This window comes from Mobula hypostoma, chromosome 11 (assembly GCF_963921235.1).
Source record: "Mobula hypostoma chromosome 11, sMobHyp1.1, whole genome shotgun sequence".
Lineage (NCBI taxonomy): Eukaryota > Metazoa > Chordata > Chondrichthyes > Myliobatiformes > Myliobatidae > Mobula > Mobula hypostoma.
In genome coordinates this window covers 27572350-27596866 of record NC_086107.1, presented here as the reverse complement: position 1 = coordinate 27596866, position 24517 = coordinate 27572350, and the positions used below count along the sequence as shown (strand labels likewise).

General features: G+C 38.9%; 1 protein-coding gene across 2 annotated transcripts in view; it reads right to left on the bottom strand.

Annotated features, from left to right (window-relative positions):
- The window catches only part of cstpp1 (centriolar satellite-associated tubulin polyglutamylase complex regulator 1), a 285371-nt gene that overhangs the window by 5910 nt on the left and 254944 nt on the right, over window positions 1-24517 (bottom strand). For both annotated transcript variants that reach the window (XM_063061781.1, XM_063061782.1), the window contains 2 exons: window positions 9368-9557; window positions 6514-6623 (listed from right to left, as the gene is read on the bottom strand). In XM_063061781.1, the coding sequence (XP_062917851.1) occupies window positions 6514-6623; window positions 9368-9557 (300 nt within the window). The remainder of the gene's footprint in view (window positions 1-6513; window positions 6624-9367; window positions 9558-24517) is intronic.

Genomic DNA, 24517 nt, shown 5'->3' with positions numbered 1-24517 from the left:
AAATTTTAAACTTTAATTAATATTAAACATTTTATTCTCAATATAACATCACATTGCTTGAGTATTTACATATATCAATCTGATTTAAAGGTGTTGAAGCAGGATACTGTTCACACCATGAGAAGATGTTCTTAAAACAGTGCAATCATTGACCTGATCTGAATAGGAAACTATGACAGCATCCACCCCTCTCAACAATTTGCATCCCTTTAGGTCTCAGCAAAGTAAATGATCTAAGCTGGCAGAAACATTTACACAGACTGTAACAGTAGCAAAATTCAGGATCACAAAGCACATCGACCTGTTTAACTTCCAATGGACTGCTGCCTTCAGTGAAGTGTTCAGATTCCACAACCGTGTGAAAGGGATAAAAATGTTAAATTTTCATATGTCAGAAAGAGTTAAACATTTTTTATTAAGATGGACTGATTGCTGTTCCAATAAATCATGGAATCTCATGAAAAAGAAGGAGACATAAGCCCTCTTTATATATTTAAAGCGAGGGTAGTAGGCTCTTGATTAGTAAGGGTTTCATAGGTTATGGGGAGAAGGCAGGAGAATGGACTTGAGGGGAATAATAAATCAGCAATAATCAAATAACGGAGCAGACATGATGGGATGAATGGCCTAATTCTGTTCCTATGTCTTGTGATCTCTTGTGATTTTACAAATAGATATCCAACTTGTCACTCAGACCCCACAATTACTACAATTTGCCTGATGTTTCACTTTAATCAGCTGATTTTTCTTTTGTTGAAGAACATGCAGTTTAACACTGACTTTCATCGTAAGATCAGAATGCACTGCAATATCTTAAATTTGCATCCTTATTTTTTATAATTTTTAATAGTTAAATTTTTAAAATTAAGAATTTGGTCAAGAATTCCCTAACATATGGATGATTGGGGATTTAATAATTAGCTCTAAAAAGGAAGTTTAACAGATCATTAAATAGAGTGACATGGTAATCTTTTTCCTGTTAGTCTTACAAAATGTAGTACTTCTTTGCAGACTAAGAAGATTCTGCAATTCTGAAAATAAATAAGACACTTAGCTTATCACACGGGACTGTCTATAATGAATATTACATTTAAAATTGTTCCAGAAAGCAATAATTCAGCATTTCCAAAAATGAATCTTGTATGAAAATGTTTGTCACAGTTCTTGTTCTGAACTGTCATGTTTCTGGATTTGAGTATCATTCTGTATTACACTAGATTGTTTCCTTGTGCATTCAATTGAGATGATAAATTTTCCATAAAACAAGCCAGCATTTGAGGCAAACCCAATATAATATTTGATGAATTTTATTGTAAAATAACAAATTAATTCAATGAGAGAGCAAGTATTAACATGCAGTAAAAGTTACCAGAAGACCAAAACAGTATCTCAATTTGATAAAATGAATCTTGCTCTTCGTTGATCTAAGAAGAGTAATAAGAGTATTCCACCATGTGTCACAAAAGATTGGTGATCATGGATCTGATTCAAATTCTTGAATACACCAATTGGCTGCAAGTTACTTTATTAAGAAATAAAACATGTCCAAACAATTATAATAAATGACAGATTCAAACCTATGGTTCTAGGTGAAATGATTGCCTCTGGTTGCCATGGGAAAACAGAAAGTCTTGTTTCAAGCAGAATGATTTTCAAGGTGGGACTTTGCAACTTAATTGGAAACATCTAACAGAGGGAATTTTTCTGCTATTTATATGGTGTTACTAACATAAATTTTACCCATTTGAAACTAGTATAATTGCTAAAAATGTTTTTGTACTTCTCTTTAGCCAGAGATGAAATGATAATAGGCCAAGATGCATTCATGCATTGAAATCAATAGACAGTCATATATGATTGCGGATTTACAGGCTGAGATAATTATATACTTAACACTCATACGCCCAAAGTTCTTCATTGTTTTGTATGGTAAACACTATTTGTGTAATGCCTTGATTATAAATGTCTCTGGGTACAAATATACTTTCCCCACGTAAAACTGTTACGGTTTCCAAGTTTTAAGTATCCAAGACAAGTTTACAATATATAGTGTTAATTTCTCTTGCAGAACTTGGAAGTCATCACTCATTACAAGCGGGGAAATTGTGGTGACATATTAAAGCTATTATTTTACATTCTGATCATGCTTCAAGCTTGATTTCTGAAAATAAACTTGTTTAACCATTCTTAGCAATGACATGATAATGTGATTCAGATTTCCAGCCTTTACAGCACTGCCATTGGGTTTAGTTTTTCAATAACTGACCTGTACTAACCACTTCACTTGTAATGAAATTAGCTTTTGTTCAAACTTTGTAAGCAATATAAGATAAGGTTGCTCTATCCCAGCAATGTAAAATCATTTAAAATTACTTGCTTTTGTTTCCCCTCTTATTTGAAAGAGTTCCAGTGGGTTTGCTGGACTTGCCTCTGTAATTATAATTCTTGGCTTTAATCTTGGAGAACACTGATGTGATTGATTGACACTGGGATTGTTTAGATATGTAAAGAATTGTGTTGGACTAGTAACTACCTTGGTCCAGGACTGCAAGCAGTTGCAAATTATTTTTGTGAGATGTGGAAAAGGGCCATTAGATCACTATATGGCTAATGTATAATAGATATTTAAGAGAGATCTGGAAGATCAAACTACTGGTTAGACTAATGCATTATGTGGGAGAAGTTCCAAGACATTTTTTTTTGCTCAGCTGCCTTTGGAAATTGGTATCCAATGCAAACTGTGGAGCATATGGATCCCTTCTTTGTAGAAGTCGGCATCTTGGACCTCCAGAAAATGGTCCACAGCAGGGGTGATTGATAAGTTCGTGGCCTAAGGTAGAAGGAGATGAGTTATTAACTTCAAACCTTCTGCATTTTCACTCAGAATTGAACTGCACGTGCATGTAACGACAGCTATATAACTTGAACCACTTTCTGGAGGTCCAAGACGCCGACTTCTACAAAAATGCTCCATGACCGCTGGACTAAGTGTGTAAATGTAGGAGGGGACTATGTTGAAAAATAAATGTGCTAAGTTTTCTAAAATTGACTCCTTCTAACTTAGGCCACGAACTTATCAATCACCCCTCATATTTTAGTAATCTTGTATACCTATTGTCTGATTAAGCATTTTTGTTCACTTAAATAATTTATTACAGGTAATATGTAAAAATTCATGAATTGCCTACATCATCACACTATTGTGATATGTGCGCACCTCACTCAAAGTAAAACAGGTAGTTAGACTCTCATTTCCGGCTCTTTTGTTTTCCTTTTAATTAGTTTAATGCTTTGAAGTAAAAAAAATGAAGCAAGAAGCAGCAAGTTAAAAACAAAACAGTTGAACATATAGAGACGGTCAAGTTAAAAAAAGGTAGAAAACAGAAGAATTCACAGGTTCATAAATATTGAGTACTGGCTGATAATAATTATATCTTATCTGAGGAGAAGATGGCAGCACGACGCAGTGCGCAGCGGCCACTCCGGTGAATGATACTGTAATCTGTCAAGTAGGGTGCCATGCACAATCCTGATTTGATGGAGACAGACGTGAGAGTATGGAGGAACATCTGGAGAAACTTCTGAAATGCCCGCTTCGCTGCCGCAGCTACTGTGTGATCCAGAATCTCTGGAGGGGAAGGCCCCGAGTCCTGGGCTTTGCTCGTGGCTTGGCAGCCGGGGCGGGGTCGAAGCGCTCAGCAGAGCTGGTGCTCAGTGTTGGAGGGCTGGTCAGAGGCTCGAAGTTTTCGGACGGACTCAGAGTCGGCTGTGGTCGGGTGCTTCCAATGCATCGACAGTTGTCGGCGCCTGGAGGTTTACGGCAGGGAGAGTTTCTCCCTTTTGCCACCTGCTATCAGGACTATCGGGAGTCGTTCGGAACTTCGAGACTTTTTTTTACCACGCCCATGGTCTGCTCTTTATCAAATTATGGTATTGCTTTGCACTGCTGTAACTATATGTTATAATTATGTGGTCTTGTCAGTGTTAGTCTTTGGTTTGTCCTTTTTTTTTGTGGTATCACTCTGGAGGAACATTGTATCATTTCTTAATGCATGCATTTCTAAATGACAATAAACGAGGACTGAGTGTCCTCATAATCTAAAAAAAACTTAGCAGGTCAGGCAGCATCTATGGAAATTAACACAGTGCATGCAAATCATATTGGCTTATGAAACATTTAATTAGTTGGCAACATTCACTGGTGAATTACTGCAGCATATTTTTAGATTTACTAAATACAATGGATTATGGTTAATTGGGACCAGTACATTTTGACCTAATTAAATGGCTGTTCCAATTAGCCGAAGTTTCATGGAAATAGTTACAAAGGTATAAAAAAGACAAACTACCATTTAACTGAGTAACAAATTATGCATTTAAATGAAATACAGAACAAATTAGAACAGTGGTCCCCAACCACCGGGCCGCGGACCGGTACCAGACTGCAGAGCATGCGCTACCAGGCCGCGAGGAAACGATATGATTTGGCGATGAGTCAGCTGCACCTTTCCTCATTCCCTGTCACGCCCACTGTTGAGCTTGAACACACGCGAGGTCATTACCCGTGCGTCATCCATGTCAGCGTGGGAAGGAGATCAACTCCTCGAACTTGCAGATGACGGCGGGTTGAAAAGTATGTTTGACATAACATCTCTGTCGGCATTCTGGATCAAAGTGGAGGCTAAATATCCTGAGATAGCCACGAAAGCACTGAAAACGTTGCTTCCATTTCCAACATATCTCTGCGATGAATGTAACAAAAACTAAATTGCGGAATAGACTGGACATAAGGAACCCTGTTCGAGTATCGCTGTCTCCCATCACCCCTCGATAGGACCGTCTTGTTGCAGGAAAACAAGCCCAGGGCTCCCACTGATTCGGCGATACTGGTGTGTTGCAATGATTTTATATGTTCATACGGGGAAAATATGCGCTGTGCGTTTAATATCCAAACATTACTTAAAATGTTATGATGCTATTGACTTATATAACTATATAACAATTATAGCACGGGAACAGGCCATCTCTGCCCTTCTAGTCCGTGCCGAACGCTACTCTCACCGAGTCCCACCGACCTGCACTCAGCCCATAACCCTCCATTCCTTTCCTGTCCATATACCTATCCAATTTAACTTTAAATGATAACATCGAACCTGTTTCTGACACTTCTACTGGAAGTTCATTCAACACGTACTTCAAGCTCCCCGTCCTCCCCTGATAATTGACTTATCGCTATATTCATGCGAGGAAAATATGCGTTGTATGTTTAATATTAAATTCGTTAGATAAACCCTTTTAAAAACGAAATTGAGTGTATTAGCCACTTATCACTGATATTTCGGTCGTGATTGACACCCCCCCACCGAACAGAATCGCCAAAAACGATTTGTAGAAAAATAATCGGCAGGTGCCCGCATGAGCAGTTCACGCATGCATACTGGTGCCCGCGCAAGGCTTCATGGTCTTTGTAGTCTTTCTCTTGGTAAACACAACGTATTTGACTGCTACTCTTGTCCGTTGGCAATCCTACACGCCCCCCCCCCCCGGGTGTCGGCCGGTCCGCAGTGCTAAAAAGGTTGGGGACCCCTGAATTAGAACACTGCCAATAATAGTACACAGTACTATAAAACTGTCTATGAGTTCCTAATAATTATCTATGGTGGAATTAATCCACTCTATGCTGGCACGTTCTTTTGATTGACTGTAAATGAACAAAATCAACTCAAATACCTAATGCAAATAATGGACTGCTTTCATCAATGTTTTTGACAACTGCATCCTCCAACTCTTCATTTTCATTGTAACATTCAAGATGATTGTCAATACCTTCAAATTCTTCATAGTTCCTAACATGTTGAAGTAGTGAAATTGTTACATTTTCGCTCCTGGCTGTTTCTAGCATCACCAAGCCTGAATGCTTGAAACTGCAGTGGGCCAATGGTTCTGAATTGTCTTACTGCTTAGTTCTTACCAACTATCAATGACAAGAATCACTGCTTTTGAAACACAAACACATGCAACTGATACCATTTAAAAACTGTTCACTCTAAGTATGGTATAGTGTCTAACGGACATGAGTGTATGCAGCTGACACTAGTTAGAAACTATTCAGCAGCAGTCCCCTTTCCCAAATAAATGAAGGGAATCCCAGCTGTTTTCTTGATTAGTTTTTGTTTTTTAAGCTGTCCCACATAAGTGGCTGCCCCAATTAACCAATTACCCACTGTATATATGATTAAGGATATTAAAATGAAAAATATCAGGAGATATTATACAATAGTTAACTTTAACATTTAACTAAGGAATTGTCTAATGCCTTCAGCTGATTAGCAATTCCCAAAAAAAGTCAAATGGGTCTCATCTAGAGCTTCTCACTAGAATTCTCATTGTTGAAATATCTGAATATGTGGTTCTTTGATGTGCTTGGTAAATTTACAACGCATGTATTGCACAGCTTCTAAACCTTTATTTTAAATTCCAGAACTCCAAAGGTGTAGCTTAATTAGTACCTACCCAATTTGCAGTTGATTCCCTCATGCTTTACAATGGCCATCAGAAATCCAAAGAACGTCACTCGATCCACTTTGTGGAGGATCTGCTCAAGGTATGAAGTTGGTGGGTAACTGTAAAAGTAAATACATTGTGGTTCATAAGCTTTCATTTGTATTTAACTAAATAAATTGAAGTACAGTATAGCATATTCCCTTAAAATGTATAACTTTATCAGATATCATAGTTAAAAGCCGACATTGTAACAAAAGTGGTGTGAGATATCATAAATATGTAGAAATGGTACATTAACCCCAAATCAGTAGTGCTTTGCATCACCTGATGCTTAAATTGTAACAATGTTTCCCATTCTTTGAATTTACATAAATTGAATTCTTTGAACTCTACTAGAAATATTTCACTGCCAAAATTTATTCTAAGCATACAGAACGTGTTATTAAAGAATTTTGTTATAAGGAGGTTCAGTGCAGAAAGCTGTGGCGCACAAAAAGTCTTTTTAGCAGATAAAGGTATTCATTTGACTTATCTAAACATTATCTTTTGAAAGGAATAGGCCTATGTAATGGGAAACCTGGAGAATTAGACTAAACATTTTTTTTCTAGGATTACTATCATTGCTGGAACAACAGCTATCCTTTAAGTCATTTGGCTACTCAGAAGAGCATAAAATGTAGCCAATGGTTTCATTCTTTATTCTACACAATACTAAGAAACCTATTATGTTTAGAAGAAGAATTGTAGTGTATTTTAAAGATTTAACATAGATTGCTTTCATTCTGAATAAACTGCTTGAATTTCTTAATTCAAGTGAGAATCAGTCTGGGTCAAATTGAATTTTAACACAAAACCTAGCAGTGTAAATCCAGAACTAAAACTGGTTCTGCTTTACCACAGAATGTATAGTTTAACAAAAAGGTTTCATTGTGCCAGTTTGGAGCAGATAACATCCTGATTTAGAAAGAGGATCTTGGTAACAAAAGCTCCGTTCATAACGATGCAGTAATTTAAGGCAAACAAAATTGTCTATGACCGTTTTCACAAAATATTAATTTCAGTGAACTCCATTAAAAGATTTTCTGAAGCAAAAGGAGGTAGAGCATTGTCTTGTTAAGTTAACAGCCTGCATCTTGTTACTAAACATTTGCTATCCTCCAATTTTCTGGTACTGCTCCTGTGGCCAGTGAGGACACAAAAATCAATGGCAGAGCAATCTCTTCCCTTACTTTCTGTAGTAACCTGAGGTGTATCCTGCCAGGCTTGGGTTCTATCTGTGCAATGGCTTTCAGAAGTTCCAACATAGTCTCTTTCTTAACCTTGACATGCTCCAGCACATTAGCCTGTTCTACGCAGACCACAGATCACACTCACTATGTAATAATGAAGTAATGTATTCATTATGGACCTCCCCTCCTCCTCCTACTCGAGGCATATGTTTCCTCTTTTATCCCTGACTGGTCCTACCCTCACTCTCATCATCCTTCTGTTCTTAATGTCTTGGAGTTTTCCCTAATCCTACTTGCCAAAGCCTTCTCTTAAGCTTCCTGGCTACCTTGGAACTCTCAAAAGCCCTGTCTGATCTTTACTTCCTAAACTTTAAACCCTGTCTGATCTTTACTTCCTAAACTTTAAACCCTGTCTGATCTTTACTTCCTAAACCTTATGCTTCTTCCTTCCTCTTCACTAAATGTTCCACCTCTCTTGTCAATCATGGTACCTGAACCCTACCATCCTTTCCCTGCCTTAATGGAACAAGCCTCCCTTTGTTTCCTAAACAACCTCCATATTTCCATTGTATATTTCCCTGAAAAAACTCCCAAGTTCCTGCCTAATAGCGTTGTAATTAGTCCCCCTCCCCCCAATTAAATACTTTCCTATACCGTGTGCTCCTATCCTTGTCCAGAGGTATGCTAAAGGTCAGGAATTATCTCCGAAATGCTTGTCCACCGAGAGATCTGTCACCTCACCAGGTTCATTGCCTGGCACTAGATCCACTATGGCCTCTCTGCTCACTGGCTTGTCTACATCTTGTGTCAGGAAAACCTTTCTGACACATCTAACAAATTCTGCCTCATTTAATCCTTTGCACTAAGAAGGTGCCAATCAATATTAGGGAGGTTGAAATCACCCATGGCAACAACCCTATTATTTTTTGCACCTTCCCAAGATCTGCCTACTATTCTGCTGCTCAGTGTCCTTGCTGCTATTGGGGGGGGGGGGCGCACAAGAGAATTTCTATCCTACCTCATTGTAGAGACAAACTTATACAAGGAGTGAAATAGTTAGGGCATTAAACCATTTCAAAGAAGACAATAGACTGGAAAAGTAAAAAAAATGAGAATTTGTATCAGAAGGAATCGTGAGCTTGGGGTTATTGTGAGATTGGTCCCAAGTTGTAATTTTGCATTTTTTTTCTCAATATTCCTGATTATTCAATACTGCTAGCACAGTCCTGGATGTTGCATGTGAATTATGAATGAAGTAATATGACTAGTGAATTACAAATCAAAAACAATTCAGCCAATCCATTCTACTGGTTCAGCCACAAATAATGACGAAATATAAATCAGTTTGAGATTCTCGGGAGGCCGATATAAATGCTTATGACAATAAAAAAGAAAAATGATTAACAGCTGGATACCATGATTTAAGTAATCGAATAAGTATATAGAAACATAGAAAATAGGTGCAGGAGTAGGCCATTCGGCCCTTCGAGCCTGCACTGCCATTTACTATGATCATGGCTGATCATCCAACTCAGAACCCTGCACCAGCCTTCCCTCCATACCCTCTGATCCCCCTAGCCACAAGGGTCATATGCAACAGTCACAAAAATTACTATTAGAAAGATAATACCTACCTGTGCTTATACCTATCACAGAGTGTTTCCAAACAGTCATAAAACTGGGATGCATCAACACCCTCTTGAGTTGGTGAATCACTAGTAGGTGACTGTGATTGTTCAATTGAAGAAGTTGGCACAATCACAGTATTTGGATTCTTTCCCAGATGGAGATCTTCGTAAATTGTAGCAATGCTTTCAAGAAATTCTGTATGTTGAAAATAATTCAAGCAGAATAATTTTGTTCATGAGTACTGTTGTAGTATATTATTGAATCACATGTATAAAAAAAACTCGTGTTTTCTGGTTTCAGAGGTGTAGAAGACATGTAAAACAGTATAAAAATACACTCTGAAAAATGTCTGATGAGCATATTTCTAATAAATTAATACAAAATGGCCCCAATGTTATAGTTTCAAACTGTATATTACAATTAAACAGTAATGCAACCTTCTAATGAATCAAATCGCAAGCTAACAAAGAAAACAAGCCATTCTCCACATTTTTTTAAACTTCTTGCCTAATTTTGAAGTCCATCCAGGACCTTGCATCTCTCTACCTTAGCATTCTGTCCCAACTGTAGTGGGGAGATAGGATATTTCTTCAACGTCGGCCTTCTAAACATATGAGCACAAGAAATAGAGCCAGAAAAGGTCATTCAAAGCTTGCTCAATCATTCAGTGAGATTACCTTTTACTTTGGCATCACTTTCCTGTATTAACCCAATATCCCTCAATTCCATGAATATGAGAATTCTATCAGTCTGCTTTAAATAGACTTGGCCTCTGAGTCTACATAGTATTCTTGGGGCCTTGAATTTCAAACATTCACTACACTGTGCTTGAAGTAACCTTTTCTCGTCCCAGTAGTGAATAATCACCCCCTTTTTGAGACTGAATCCTGATTCTTCACACACCAGTTAAGGAAAATGTTATCTCTACACCCAGTGATATCACCTCTCACATTCTGCATTCTACAGAGTATATGCCCTGTCTGTTTAATCAGGCATCATCCTCTACATTGCAAGTATATCCTTCTTCCAGAAAGGAGATCAGGCTTGTACACCACCCTGCAGTTCAATCAAGGCTCCACATAATTTGACTAAAACATACTTTCCCTTGTATTCAAATCTTTGTGCAATAAAGATAAACTACTTGTTTTCCAAATTGTTTGCGGTACCCACAAATTAACATGCAGTGAATCATGAACATGAGCAACCTCCCAGCTCCCTCTGGACACCAACACTTTTCAATCTTCCATCACTTAAAAAACACCTACCTTCTCCTCTGCTTTTTTAAATTGTCAATTTAACCAGGTTTTGGCACTAACTTCCATCTTGCTCTCAAATTCACTTGGACACTTTGATACTTCTCTCCAACACACACAAAATGTTGGAGGAACTCAGCATTTATAGAGGGAAATAAACAACTGATGTTTCAAACTGAGCCTTTTCATCTGGATATCATAAACAGCCAGAAATGTCGATTGTTTATTCCTCTATAGATGCTGCTTAACTCGCTGAGTTCCTCAGTATTTTCTTTTGTTTGTGGCTTAAGATTTCCAGTACTTATATTGAAAAAAACAGGTAGCTAGAAGGAGGGGATGGGGTGGCACTGTTGGTAAAAAATTAAGTCAAATCCCTAGAAAGAGGATGATATAGGATCAGAAAATATAGATCCCCTGTGGGTAGGGTTAAGAAACTGCAAGGGTAAAAAGATCCTGATGGGAGTCATATACAGGCCACTGAATAGTGGCCAAGATGTGGGATATAAATTACAATGGGAGATAGAAACAGCATATAAAAAGGTCAATTTTACAACAGCGAAGAGGGATTTCAATATGCAGGTAGATTGGCAAAAAACAAGGTGGTGCTGGATCCCAAAGTTGCCCCCAGAAGTTCCAGAATTTGCAGAAAGCCTATGAGATGGCTTTTTAGAGCAGCTTGTCATTGCGCCCACTAGGGGAAAGGCAAATCTGGATTGGGTTTTGTGTAATGAACCAGACTTACTTAGAGAATTTAAGGTAAAGGAACTTTGAGGAGGTAGTGATCATAATATGATAGAATTCACCTTGTAGTTTGAGGGGAGAAGATAAAGTTAGATTTATTACTATTACAATGCAGTAAAGGGAATTACAGAGGCATGAGAGAGGAGCTGGCCAAAGTTGATTGGAAGGGGTCACTAGCTGGGATGACGGCAGAACAGCAATGGCTGGAACTTCTGGGGGCAACTTGCAACGTGCAAGATAGATACATCCCAAAGAAGAAGTATTCTAAAGTGAGGCTGAGGCAACCATGGCTAACAAGGTAGGTCAAAGACAGCATAAAAAGAAAAGAGAGGCTTTAATGTAGCAAAAATTAATGGGAGGTTAGTGAAGCTTTTAAAAACCAACAGAATACAACTAAAAAAGCTGTAAGGAGAGACAAGATGAAAGATGAAGGTATGCTAGCCAATAATATAAAGGAGTTAGCAAAAGTTTTTTCAGATATATAAAGAGTAAGAGAGGCAAGAGTGGATATCAGACCACTGGAAAATGACACCGGAGAGGTAGTAGTGGGAGACAAAGAAATGGCGGATGAACAAGTATTTTGCATCAGGCTTGATGTGGAAGACATTAGTAGTATGCCAGAATTTCATGTGTCGGGGCAGATGTGAGTATAGTTGTCATTACTAAGGAGAAAGTGCTTGGGAAGCTGAAAGATCTGAAGGTATATAAGTCACCTGGACCAGATGGACTACACCCCAGGGTAGAAAGAGGTAGCTGAAGAGATTGTGGAGACAGTAGTAATGATATTTCAAGGATCACTAGATCCTGGAATGGTTCCAGAAGACCGGAAAATTGTAAATGTCACTCCACTCTTCAAGAAAGGAAGGAGGCAGATGAAAGGATATTATAGGTCAGTTAGCTTGACTTTCATGGTTGGAAAGATGTTGGAGTCCATTATTAAGGATGAGGTTTTGGGGTACTTGGAGGCACATGATAAAATAGGCCAAAGTCAGCAATGGTTTCCTTAAGAGGAAATTTGTTTGACAAATCTGTCGGAATTCTATGAGGAAATAACAGGCAGGCTAGACAAAGAAGAGTGGATAGATTTTGTTTATTTCAGAAAGCCTTTGAGAAGGTGCTGCACATGAGGTTGCTTAACAAGACAGCCCATGGTATTACAGGAAAGATATTAGCATAGATAGAATATTGGCTGACTGACAGGAGGCAAAGAGTGGGAATAAAGGGGGCCTTTGCTGCTTGGTTGCTGGTGACCAGCGTTCCTTCTAATTTGTAAAGACCAGTGTGCGCAGAAATCTTGTGCTGTGCATTTTTTTTGCTACTAGCACTGAACATTATATATAGAGATACTCTTTTAACAGCTACCAAAACACTGTCAATAAGAACTTTGATCTCCTCTGGGTTTGATCACTTTTGCTCTCGTTCATCTGCACTCTCACAAAAGATACGTAGCAAGCCTCCAGTGGGTATTGAAGGATTTTCTCGCCGGAGCTTTTGCACCATGTCCACATGTGATTAGCTTGCTAAATGGCGCTTTAAAAATTCAAGCTTCCAAATATCACTCCACTTCCTCCCACTTGCAAATCCTCCAGCAACTTTTGCACCACAACAATACACACAGGTAACAGCAGTTTCTATGTAGTACGTAAATATTTCTCATAGCTGTACGATCCTGACCTCATGAGCTATCAGTGTAGAAGTTTCTACTGTTTCATTAATTCATTCTACTTTAAATGAACTAGCAGTTCCTTTGCACTTCGCGCCCATTGCTTCTTTGGAATTTGACATTGTGAATCCAGAATTTCTTCAATAAAGAAGTTTCAATAAGCTAGTTCTAAGATCTGCAGACAAATCATCACAAACTCCATATTGTCAACACTGTCCGCATCAGAAAACAAGGAAGGAAATATGATTGTGCATTATTGTGAAATATACTTAACATGCCAAAGAGGTGATAACCTTTTGTGCGCTGGTAGCAAAAAAATGTGTGTGCGCACACGCGCACATGTTAGAGAGAACATTACTAATGATTGCTGGTGTTCTGCAGAGGTCATTATTGGGACCGCTCTTTTTTCATGTTATACGTCAATAATTTGGATGGAGTAATTGATGGCTTTGTGGCCAAGTTTGCGGACGATACAAAGATAGGTAGGCTGTAGGCAGTATTGAGGAAACAGGGTGTTTGCAGGACTTAAACTGATTGGGAGAATAGGCAAAGAAGTGTCAGATGGAATATAGTGTTGGGAAATGCATGGTCATGCATTTTAGTGGAAAGATTAGACTATTTTCAAAATGGGGAGAAAAATAAAAAGTCAGAGGTACAAAGGGACTTTGGAGCCTTTGTGCAGGATACCCTAAAGGTTAGCTCGCAGGTTGAGCTGCTGGTAAGGATGGCAACTACAATGGTAGCATTCATTTCGAGAGAACTAGAATATAAGAGCAAGAATGTAATGCCAAGGATTTATAAGGCATTTGTCAAATTGCACTTGGAGTATTGTGAGCAGTTTGGGCCCTTTACCCATGAAAAGAGAGGGTCCAGAGGACGTTCACGAGAATTGTTCTGAGAATGAAAGAGTTAATGCATGAGAAGCATTTGATGGCTCTGGACCTGTAGTCACTGGAGTTTAGCAGAATGGCGATGGTGGGGGGCGAGGGATCTTATTGAGACCTAATGAATATTGAAAGACCATTTCTGATAGTGGGTGAGTCTAGAACCAGAGGGTATGTCCTCAGAATAGAGGGACTTCCATTTAGAACTGAGATGCAGAGGAATTTCTTTAGTCAGAGGGTGGTGAATCTGCAGAATTCATTGCCACAGACGGCTGTGGAGAAAAGTTACTGAGTGTATTACAAGAGGAGCTTGATAGATTCTTGATTAGTCATAGTGTCAAAGATTATGTGGAGATGACAGAAGAATGGTACTGAGAGGGATTATAAATCAGCAATGATGGAATTACGGAGCTCCTTGATGAGCTGAATGGCCTAATTCTGCTCCTATGTTTTATGGTCTTAATGTCTTACTTCCAGAGTCTCTTGCGTTCTCTCACTTTTCTGGATCTCTGTCTCCAGCTCAGGAGGGCACAGCTACCACAATGACACCTCTTCTCAGCCTGTCTTCTGTAATGATGCTATCCCCCTTGTCAGCTTCTTCAACTCTCCCACATCTGTTCTGAAGGTGAGGCTTTCTGTTCCAGTTTTCTTGAAATATCTTCCTTTTAGAGGAAATGTAGCTTCCCCCCTATTGTAACTGAAGGAACCCTCACTACATCTTCTCCACTTTTTGGATGTCTGTTTTAATCATGACAAGACAGTGTAGAGATATAATTTCATTAATTTCCCTCCACCTCCCCCCCACCCAACCAGCCACCTCTTTCAGGAATCATGTCCACCATTTCCACCAGCTGCCATGAGATATCAGCCACACCAGTTATGTCTTCCTCTCTCCCCATTTTTTATGTTTTCTGCAGGGATCACTCTCTTCATACTCCCTAGTCTGATCATTACTCCCCATTCACCTGGATGTTTCCCTTGCAAACATAAGAGATGAAATATCCGTTCCTACACCTTCTTCCTCAAAATCTCTTAGGGACTTTAAACAACCCTTCCAGCTGAAGCAGAGATTCAGGGGCACCTCCTCTATCCTCATTTATTGCATTCTGTCCTAGCACTGTGGTCTCCTTGACATCAGCAAAACTAAGCAACTATTTTGCAGTACAACTGTGGTCAGTACACAACAGACATCTTGAACTTCTGGTGGCACATCATTTCAACTCCCTTCCCACTCCCTCAGCAACTTGCATGTTCTTGATCTTCTCCATTGCCAGAGTGAAGTCAAAAGCAAATTAGAAGAATAAAACCTCTTATTCCACTTGGGTAGCCTACACCCCAATTGTATGAACATTGAATTTTCTATTTTCATGTAACCCACATTCCCTGTGTTCCTTTCTCACTCCTGCTGGTCTACCCATGGCCTCTGTTCATCTTTTCTCTTTTTCCACAACCTCCAACACCCTCCACTTACACTTATTACCTAGATTTGCAACCCTAAATGATTCTATCTGTCTGTCATTCCACACTTACCCACTTACTTTTCTCTCTACCTTCCCTATTCCTTCCCACATCTGGTTCCATCTGTCCACCACCTCCCACTTCACCTAGTGCCACTATCACCTGCCAGTTCCTGCCTTGCCTCTTGCCTCTTTATACTGGCTATCTTCCTTCAATATACTCTGTCTTGATACAGAGTTTCAATCCGAAATGATGACCATCCATTTTCCTTCCTGGATGCTGCCTGGCCCGCTGAATTCTTCCAGCAGTTTGTTTTCTTCACTTTACCTGTATCCTAGAGCCATCCTCTTCACAACCAACACTGCTCTGCACTACAGTATCATCAGAAAAATTAGATGCATTAAACTTCCTCACTCATTAAAATTATTAATATAGATAGTGGAGAGTGAGGGTCCAAGCAATGATTCCTGTAGTACCAAACTAGTCACAGTGTAGCAACCTGAAAATGATCATCTATTCCTACTATATTTTCTGTCCATTAACCAAATCTAAATCTACACCAGAAAATTATTCACAACACCTCATTTCTCTAATTTTGTTTCATTACCTCAAGTGACTTCTTATCAAAGACTTCCTGAAAATCCATATATAACATATTTACAAATCTACCCTCATCCTTTCCACTACTTACAACCTCAAAAAAAACATATTTATTTCTTAAACCAATGGTCCCTGCTAAATCCAGTTATGTTGAGTGTTCTGCTATCATTTAATTCTAGAATCTAGTACTTGACATCAAGCTAATTGGTCTGCAGTTCCCCTTTCTGACTTTTTTCTTTCTACAGAATTAAATTTTCTCTCTCGCAACCTATGGGACATTTTCTAGAATCTATGGAATTCTGAGAAACAACCAATGCATCCACCATCTCCACAGTCATTCTTTCAAAATTTTGGGAAACAATTATTCACTTTCTCAGGAATTTATCAGTTTTCAGTCCTGATTAATTTCTCTATAACCTTTTTTCACTATTGCTAATTTCTTTCATTTCTTGATTTACTGTGAATTATTTTTCAAGACTTAAGATTGTTTAATGTCATTTCCAATACACAAATGTAAAGGAGAACAAAATTGTTACACTGCATCCAGTGCAACACAAAAAACAGTAAGATAAAGAACGCAATAATAAAAAGCACAATAAATATAAATACATAAGATAGTTTACAAACATAGATTGATTGTTTGTCCATAAAGTGACAGTAGTGTCTGTCCATAAGGTGACTGACAGGAAATGATAAAGTAGTGGTGGTTGGGGCTTGGAGGGGTGGGTTAGAGGGTGGAAGTGTTTGATTAGCCTTACTCCTTGGGAATAGTATCTTTTTTATTTGAGTCTGGTGGTCCTGGCGTGGATGCTACATAATCTCCTCTCTGATGGAAGTGGGACGACCAGTCCATGAGCGCGGTAGGTGGTATACTTCATGATGTTGCTGGCCCTTTTCCGGTACCTTCCTGTATCTACAGTATGTCCTTGATAGCAGGTAGGCTGGCACCAGTGTTACATTGGAAGGGTTTGACTACTCATTGTACAGCTATCCCATCCTCCGCGGAGCGTTTCCATACCATGCAATGATGTAATTTGTTAGGATGCCCTCTACTGCGAATCTATAGATTGACTTGAGTCCAGACGAGCATGGTCCAGTTCTCTTCGGCCTCCTCAGAAAGGAGAGGCGCTGTTGAGCTTTCCTGAATGTGTAGAGCGTGTTCTGAGGCCATGAGAGATTGTGAGTGATGTGCACTCCCAGGATTTTGAAACTGCTCACAGTTTCCACTGCTGTGCTGCTGATGTAGGGAGGAGTGTGAGTAGCACAAGTTCTACCACCAATACTTCAGGAGGGTTTCTGCATCTTAAGATATTTGTTTTATTTCTCTACCAATTTCATATTACCTTATGAGATTTCTCCTTTCTCAGTCTATAAAGAAGCCGCCATTTTTCCTGCGCTTTTTGATACCCTTTCTCATTGGATTACTTTTGTATTCCAGTTCTTTCTTTTTCAGTTTCTTGGTCTTCCTTTTGTGAAATTCTGAAATATTTTCAATCTTGAGACTTCCTGATCTTTCATCAATAGTTCAAGAGTTTCCTTTTAAGATAATACTGAATTTACCTTTCTGTTGGCCATGGCTGGATCATTTCCTCACTTGATTTTAGCTGCTTTAAAAGGGTTATACGTTTGATGCGAATTGTGTAATTACGAGTTGAAATACATTAATTCTTTAAATATTATGCGTTGTTTGCTTACTGTCATACCGTTTAATTCCAAAGCAAACACAAGAGTTCTTTTTGCTTAGAATTAAGACCCACGTGTCATTCGTGATAAAATAAGCCCCTTAACTACTGGGCTACTAATTAACCCTTTATGAATGCACAATCCTATCTAAAGTACCCTTGAACATCTCTAGTTTCAGTTGCTGGCTATGATATCAATTTCCAAAGTCCAGGATTTCCTTCTTAAGGCTTTAGGATGCTTCTTGAAGCCCATCTTTATACGAGTAAATATCAAGTTTTGTTTACCAACATGTCTATGAGCACTCTGGGGGTATGAAGTCCATGACAGGTGTTGCAAACATCTAAGTGAATTTTGGTTCACGTGATCTTAACCACTTCAAAGAGTGAAGATATCGACTTATCTGAAGATTGAACATCAGGAGAATAATAGGTTATATTTCTCTGCTTATCTTAGTTTATGAAAGGGATACCATATTATTTATTTTCTCCTCTAAGTTATATATATTAAACAGCTTTCATGATTTACCTGATTACTTCATTTTCCAATGTGAATAGGCAAAATTAAATGTGTTTTCTATTCTTATCCAGTTTAACTTTGAGGCCTATTAGGGGATTCCAAATTAAGCAGCTAAGTTAGGAACAGGCCTAGGTCATTTAGTTTCATTTAGTGTCCTACCATTCAATTAGATGTCTATAGCTTCTAGTCTTGCATCAGATTCATTAGAAAGACCTGCCCTTTACATTTCCAGGCTTACTCTCTCTAATCAGAACAAAATTTACAAGCTGTTTAGACAGTCCACTGTTAATTATATATTATATTCTGACAACAGCCGTTAGGCCAATAGGTCGACAATTCCCTGGTTTCCCGTTCCTTTTTAATCAAAGCAACTGAATCGCACTCAAACTGAAATTAGTGGTGTAACGTAAGGAAACTATAGCAACTTTCATGAATTTAAATTATCTCAAAATGTTGTTCAGTTAATCAAGTGCTTTTGGGCTATAATCCCTACAATAGTTCAAGGATGCATACATTCCTGCCAAATTATTAGATCCCTTTGAATTAGTGGCCAGATAATCTGTTATTGGGACTGGAACAATTTTTGAAGGATAAATTTTGAGAGGAAGATGTCTCTGCTCTTCAAAATGGTTTTGCAATCTATTCAACTTTCATGTGAGATGAAAGACAGGAGCTTAACATCTCACCTGATTTACAAGGACTGTTCACACTCACTCTCTGTGCTTCTTTGGGCGAGTCAACCGAGATTAGGGGCTTGAGTGATGAGAATGGTGCTTAAATCAAAAATCGCTATTGATTGAACAAACTTGATATGCGAGATAGGGATAAAGAGGGAGAGGGAGAAGGAGAGGGGAGGTATAGAGAGGGTGAGGGATAGAGATAGAGAGAGGGAGGGACAGAAGGAGAGAGGGAGAGGAATAGAGAAGGGGAGAGGGATAGAATAGGAGAGGGAGAGATAGAGAGAGTGGGAGAGGACAGAGAGAGTGGGTTAATATGGAGGGAGAGGGAGGGAAGACAGAGAGAGAGGTGAGAGAAAAGGCAAAGAGAGAGCAAGGAGAAATAGAGAGGGCATAGTGAAGAGCATAGAGAAAGAGGGCATTTGGGGGAGAGAGGAGGGGAGGGAGGTGAGGGAGAGGGGGAGTGGGGGAGAGGAGGGGAGGGGGGTTTACAACATGTAGTTAAAACTGCCCAGTGCATCACTGGCACCAGCACGTTCCATAACGAGCAAGGACATGTTACAGAAAGGTGCCTGAAAAAGGCAGCAATATAGAAACACAGAAAACCTACAGCACAATACAGGCCCTTCAGCCCACAAAGTTGTGCTGAACATGTCCCTACCTTAGACCTACCTACGCTTTATGTATTTTTCTAAGCTCCACATAGCCATCCAGGGGTCTCTTAAAAGACCCTATCGTTTCCACAAGATACTCTGCAGATGCTGGGGTGAGTGTTACCCTATCGTTTGCACCTCCACCACCACCGCCGGCAGCCCATTCCACGCACTCACCACTCTCTGCGTAAAAAAAACTTACCCCTGACATCTCCTCTGTACCTGCCTCCAAGCACCTTAAAACTATGTCATAGTCATAGTCATACTTTATTGATCCCGGGGGAAATTGGTTAGATACTTTATTGATCCCGGGGGAAATTGCCTTCTTGTGCTAGCCATTCCAGCACTGGGGAAAAGCCTCTGACTATCCACATGATCAATGCCTCTCTTTATCTTAAACACCTCTATCAAGTGACCTCTTATCCTCCATCACTTCAAGGAGAAAAGGCCGAGTTCACTCAACCTATTCTCATAAGGCATGCTCCCCAATCCAGGCAACACCCTGGTAAATCTATCATGAAGGATCCCATCCACCCTCCTTAAGGATGGTTTGTCCCACTTCCATCAAGGAAGAGGCTATGCAGTATCCAACTCAGGATCACCAAACTCAAAAACAGTAGCTTCTCCCAAGCTATCAGGCTGCTCAACACCTCTGCACATTAGCCCAGCCTACCACTCTCCGAGCCACCACTACTTTACCATTTTAATTGTGTTTTAATTGCATTCTTTATGCTTCTTGTCTTTTTTACAATGCTGCATCGGATCCGGAGTAACAATCATTTTGTTCTCCCTTACACTTGAGCACTGACGAATGATAATAATAATTAATCTTGAATAGTAAGAGTTCTGATATTTACGAAAATGGATCATTTTCCTGATCCATGTAAACTACAACAAAGAAAGTCACACTGTGGGGAAAAGGGATGGATGTAGTAACACAGAATCAGAATCAAGTTCATTCTATCACTATATTGCAGGTCATTCTACACTACTTTAGTAGTGGGCAAGTTGTTGAACCGATACTATTGAGGGAGACACACTTCAATCGAAGACAATCAGCACAAAATAGTATGGGAAGATAATATTTAATTTATTTAATTTATGTTTTTAAGAAAGTAACAAGGAGCTTTTGATGAATGCCAAGTTTTAAATCTGGCTTTTCTTAAATTTATCATGGAAGTAGAAGCCCGCTGACTCGAGTGACAAATTGTGATTAAAAATCAGTTCAGTGGCAGAAAAGTTCATCATTCACGCATGTCAAGAGGTTGTATGGAGTGAGGCTGTGCAGGGCTCAGCACTAGGTCCTTGATTTGTGTGTGTCCACATAAATGAACTGGAATAAGAATTAAGCCAATAATAGGGATTGTGTTGTCAGAGAGGAAGAAAGTTCTAGGCTACAGAAATATATTAATGGACTAGTTACAAGGGCACAGAAGTGGGAAATAGGATTCAATATGGAGAAATGAGAGTTGGTAACTTTAGGAAGGAAAAGCTTCCTTCCCAAATGGTGGGATAGAAATATTTGTATATGTCTACAAATCTCAGAAGATAACAGGTAGTAGATACCCTGATTAAGATAACAATTTTGATATGTGAAAGATGGTACAGCACACAAAATTAGAGAGGCCATTTTAGAATTATACAAAAGATAATGAAGGGCACCGCTAGAGTTCTGTTCATCACAATTGCTTGATTGCACCAGAGGGAACACAGAGGAGATTTAATAGTATGTTGCAAGGGTTGAAGAATAATAGTTGTGGCAGCAGAATGTCTAGACAAAGATTACTTCCTCCTGAAAAGATGAAACTGAGAGAAGATTTAACTCTGGTTTTTAAAAAAATTGAGAAATATTTGTTGATAACTCTTCCTCTCTGCTACATACCTTTTACAAGCAGCATTGAAGAGTATGTCAGCACTGTAAACAATGAAAACCATAAACTGATCTAATTTCTGCCCATAAGTAACTGGCACCATGCACACTGACAGTATCATTAAGTGTGGGAAAAATGAGGGAGACACAATATTAACATTAGAGCGAAGATAATCCTGGAGAGGCGCCCTGTCCAATTACTTGCTAGGTAAGATTTCAACAGAAAATAGGGCGGACAATTAAAATAGTACCGATTCGGCACAAAAATCCAGTTTACATGGATTTGAATGCAGTTTCCTGATCATTCAATCACAATTTTCAAACAACTGTTAGGTTTCCTCCAGGTCTTCCTCTGCATCAAAAAAAAAGATATAAATTTGTTCAATAATGCTGAGAAACTATAATCTCTTCATTCCGGTGGAATCCTTGTAAATCTGTACACCTTTGCTTCAGCTTTGACATCCATTTGTCAGCAATAGAGACCAGATATGTAGTCAGTACTTCAACTGTTACAGAAGGTGTGTAAACACATGAAAAAGCTTCATTATTTTTGAAATGTGTACACCCAGAAATAAATCCCAATGCTAGCATTTTAACTGCTGACTAGTGATTCTGGTTTTAATGATTTATTCACCTCCAATGTTTGGTAGCTCTGTAAATTATTTTCCTTCAATTATCTATCCAATTTCCTTTTGAAATCCATGGCTGGCTCTGTTTTCACCAGTGCCACAGGCAATAGATTCATGAGCAAACCACTCCTTCTGAAAAATGTTTTTTTGGTATTTTCTTTTTTTTTTTGTCCATTCCTTCCCCAGTTCATGAATCACTCACCAATGTGTACAGCTTCTATTTATTTTTCATATCTAAACTTGTGACCTATCAAATCTCCTCTCATCCTTCTGTCTCTGAAACAAGTAACACCAGCTTTTCCAGTCTAACCATTTGGTGGTTATCCATCATCTCTGCAACCATATTAATGGATCGTTTCTGTGCTTGCTTCAGGGATTTTATATCTTTATTAAAGTGAGGTGACTGGAAATGGACACCAAGCTCCAGTATTGGCATAACCATAAATATCATAAAATTCTGATGGAGTCTCCCTATTTTTCTACTCTGTACCTTTATTTAAGAAGCTCAGGATGCCATTCTAACCAGTCTCTCCAGTATGTCCTGCATCTTTCAAAGATTTATGCACGTCTCCAGGTCTTTTGTTCCTACATAACCTTGGAACTATGTCATTTGATCTATCTGGTCTCTCTTCACTCTTTCTGCCAAAGCATTACTTTCTCTAGTAAATTTCATCAGCCCATTGGAAATTCAATGGCATTTTTCAACCTGTACTATACTCTTGTGCCATGCAACAAAGTTTCCCCCACCTCTCCATGTCATCTGCAAATTTTATACAAGTTAAAATCAGGAACATACAGGCGAATATCAATTGCCTCAGCACAGAACACTATCTTCCTCCTTGCTCCAATCTCAAAAACATGACCAAGTTATTAATAGATACCAAATAGAACATGAGATATTAAAAAGGAACCTGGTTCAAGTGTTGACCTTTGAGAGGTAACAATGACCATCATACTCTGATCTGAAAACAACTGCCTACCACAATGCCTATCTTTAGCTGATTTTTTTAATAAGTATTGTCATTGATACATCTGTTTCGTGGGCCATAATTTGGCTAATCAGCCTTTCATATGGGAGTCTGTCAAATGCCAATGGAAAATCCATACAGATGGTATATATTGCATTACCTTCATAAATCTCTACTAACTACATTATTGGAAAATTCAATCAGATTAGTAAGTAAATTTTTGCCAGTCCTCCTTTATTAATTCAAACTTCTCCAGTTGCTTATTAACTTCGTTTTGTCCAATTGCTATCGTAAGGCCAGCCTGCCACTGTGGATACACTAATCAGCATGTAGTGCTGCATGTATCCAAATTATTAATAAAACTTACGAATATTAATGGTTCCAGCACTTATCTACTTAGAACATTTTCTACCTTTTCAACCTACTTGTTTCCTAACTTTATCTGATCCACATTAAAGTAATATTATCCTAGATTTAACAGTCATATCAATTCTAAAAAGTAACTTATCTACCACTGGAATGTTCTTCTTATCAAATCCAGCAGAGGTCAACAAATGACCACAGATTGTACAATCCTCATTCTGAAATATGTTGAGTTAAAGTGTTTATGCATAGAAGAGCGTAGAAATAAAGAAACAAAGTTCTAATATCTTGGGTAGCACAACAGAGCAGCTGCAGACCTGGATTCAATTATCTCTGTGGAGTTCGCATTTTCCCCTGGGTGTTCTGGTTTCTTCCAATATGCCAAAGATTGGCCATTTTAAATTACCCCTAGTGTGTTAGTGAGTGGGAGAATCTTGGTGGACTTGAAGAGGATGTGGGGAAAATAGGATGGGATTAGTGTCATAGCGGTGGGGCAGCACAGTAGCATAGCGGTTAGCATAATGCTTTTACAGATCGGGGTGTTCCAGAGTTTGGAGTTCAATTCTGGCACTACCCGGTAGGAGTCTGTACGTCCTCCCCACGGAATGCATGGGTTTCCCCCGGGTGCTCTGGTTTCCTCCCACAGTCCAAAGGTTAATTGGTCATTGTAAATTGTGCTGTGATTAGGTTCGGCTTAATCGGAGTTGTGGGGTTGCTGGGGCAATGCGGCTGGAAGGATCTACTCTGCATTGTATTGCTAAATAAAAGTTTTTAAAAAATGAATAGCTTATGGTCTGTGCAGACCCAATGGGCTGAAGGGTCTGTTTCATGCCGTATGGCTCGATGAATACTTCGGTGTTACAATGAAAGTAAACATTGAAACTCCTAAATGTTTGCTATGCTTATATTCTGCATATATTTCACTTAATAATTTGATTTAAAACATTATCCCTGTACCAAAGATATTTATGGATGTTATTAAACAAATATGTATACATAATTTGATAAAATTACCTACTTAAAATTATCTACGTATACAGTATATTGCAATGCCATACCTGAATTCAGAGGAACTGGACTACTTATTGATCCATCATTTCAGTGCTGCACAATACCAAAGCACTTTGGAGATACAACAACTTGAGTACCTCCACAGGGAAACATGGTTGTCTTATGCTTTTCATCCCACACCGCTGT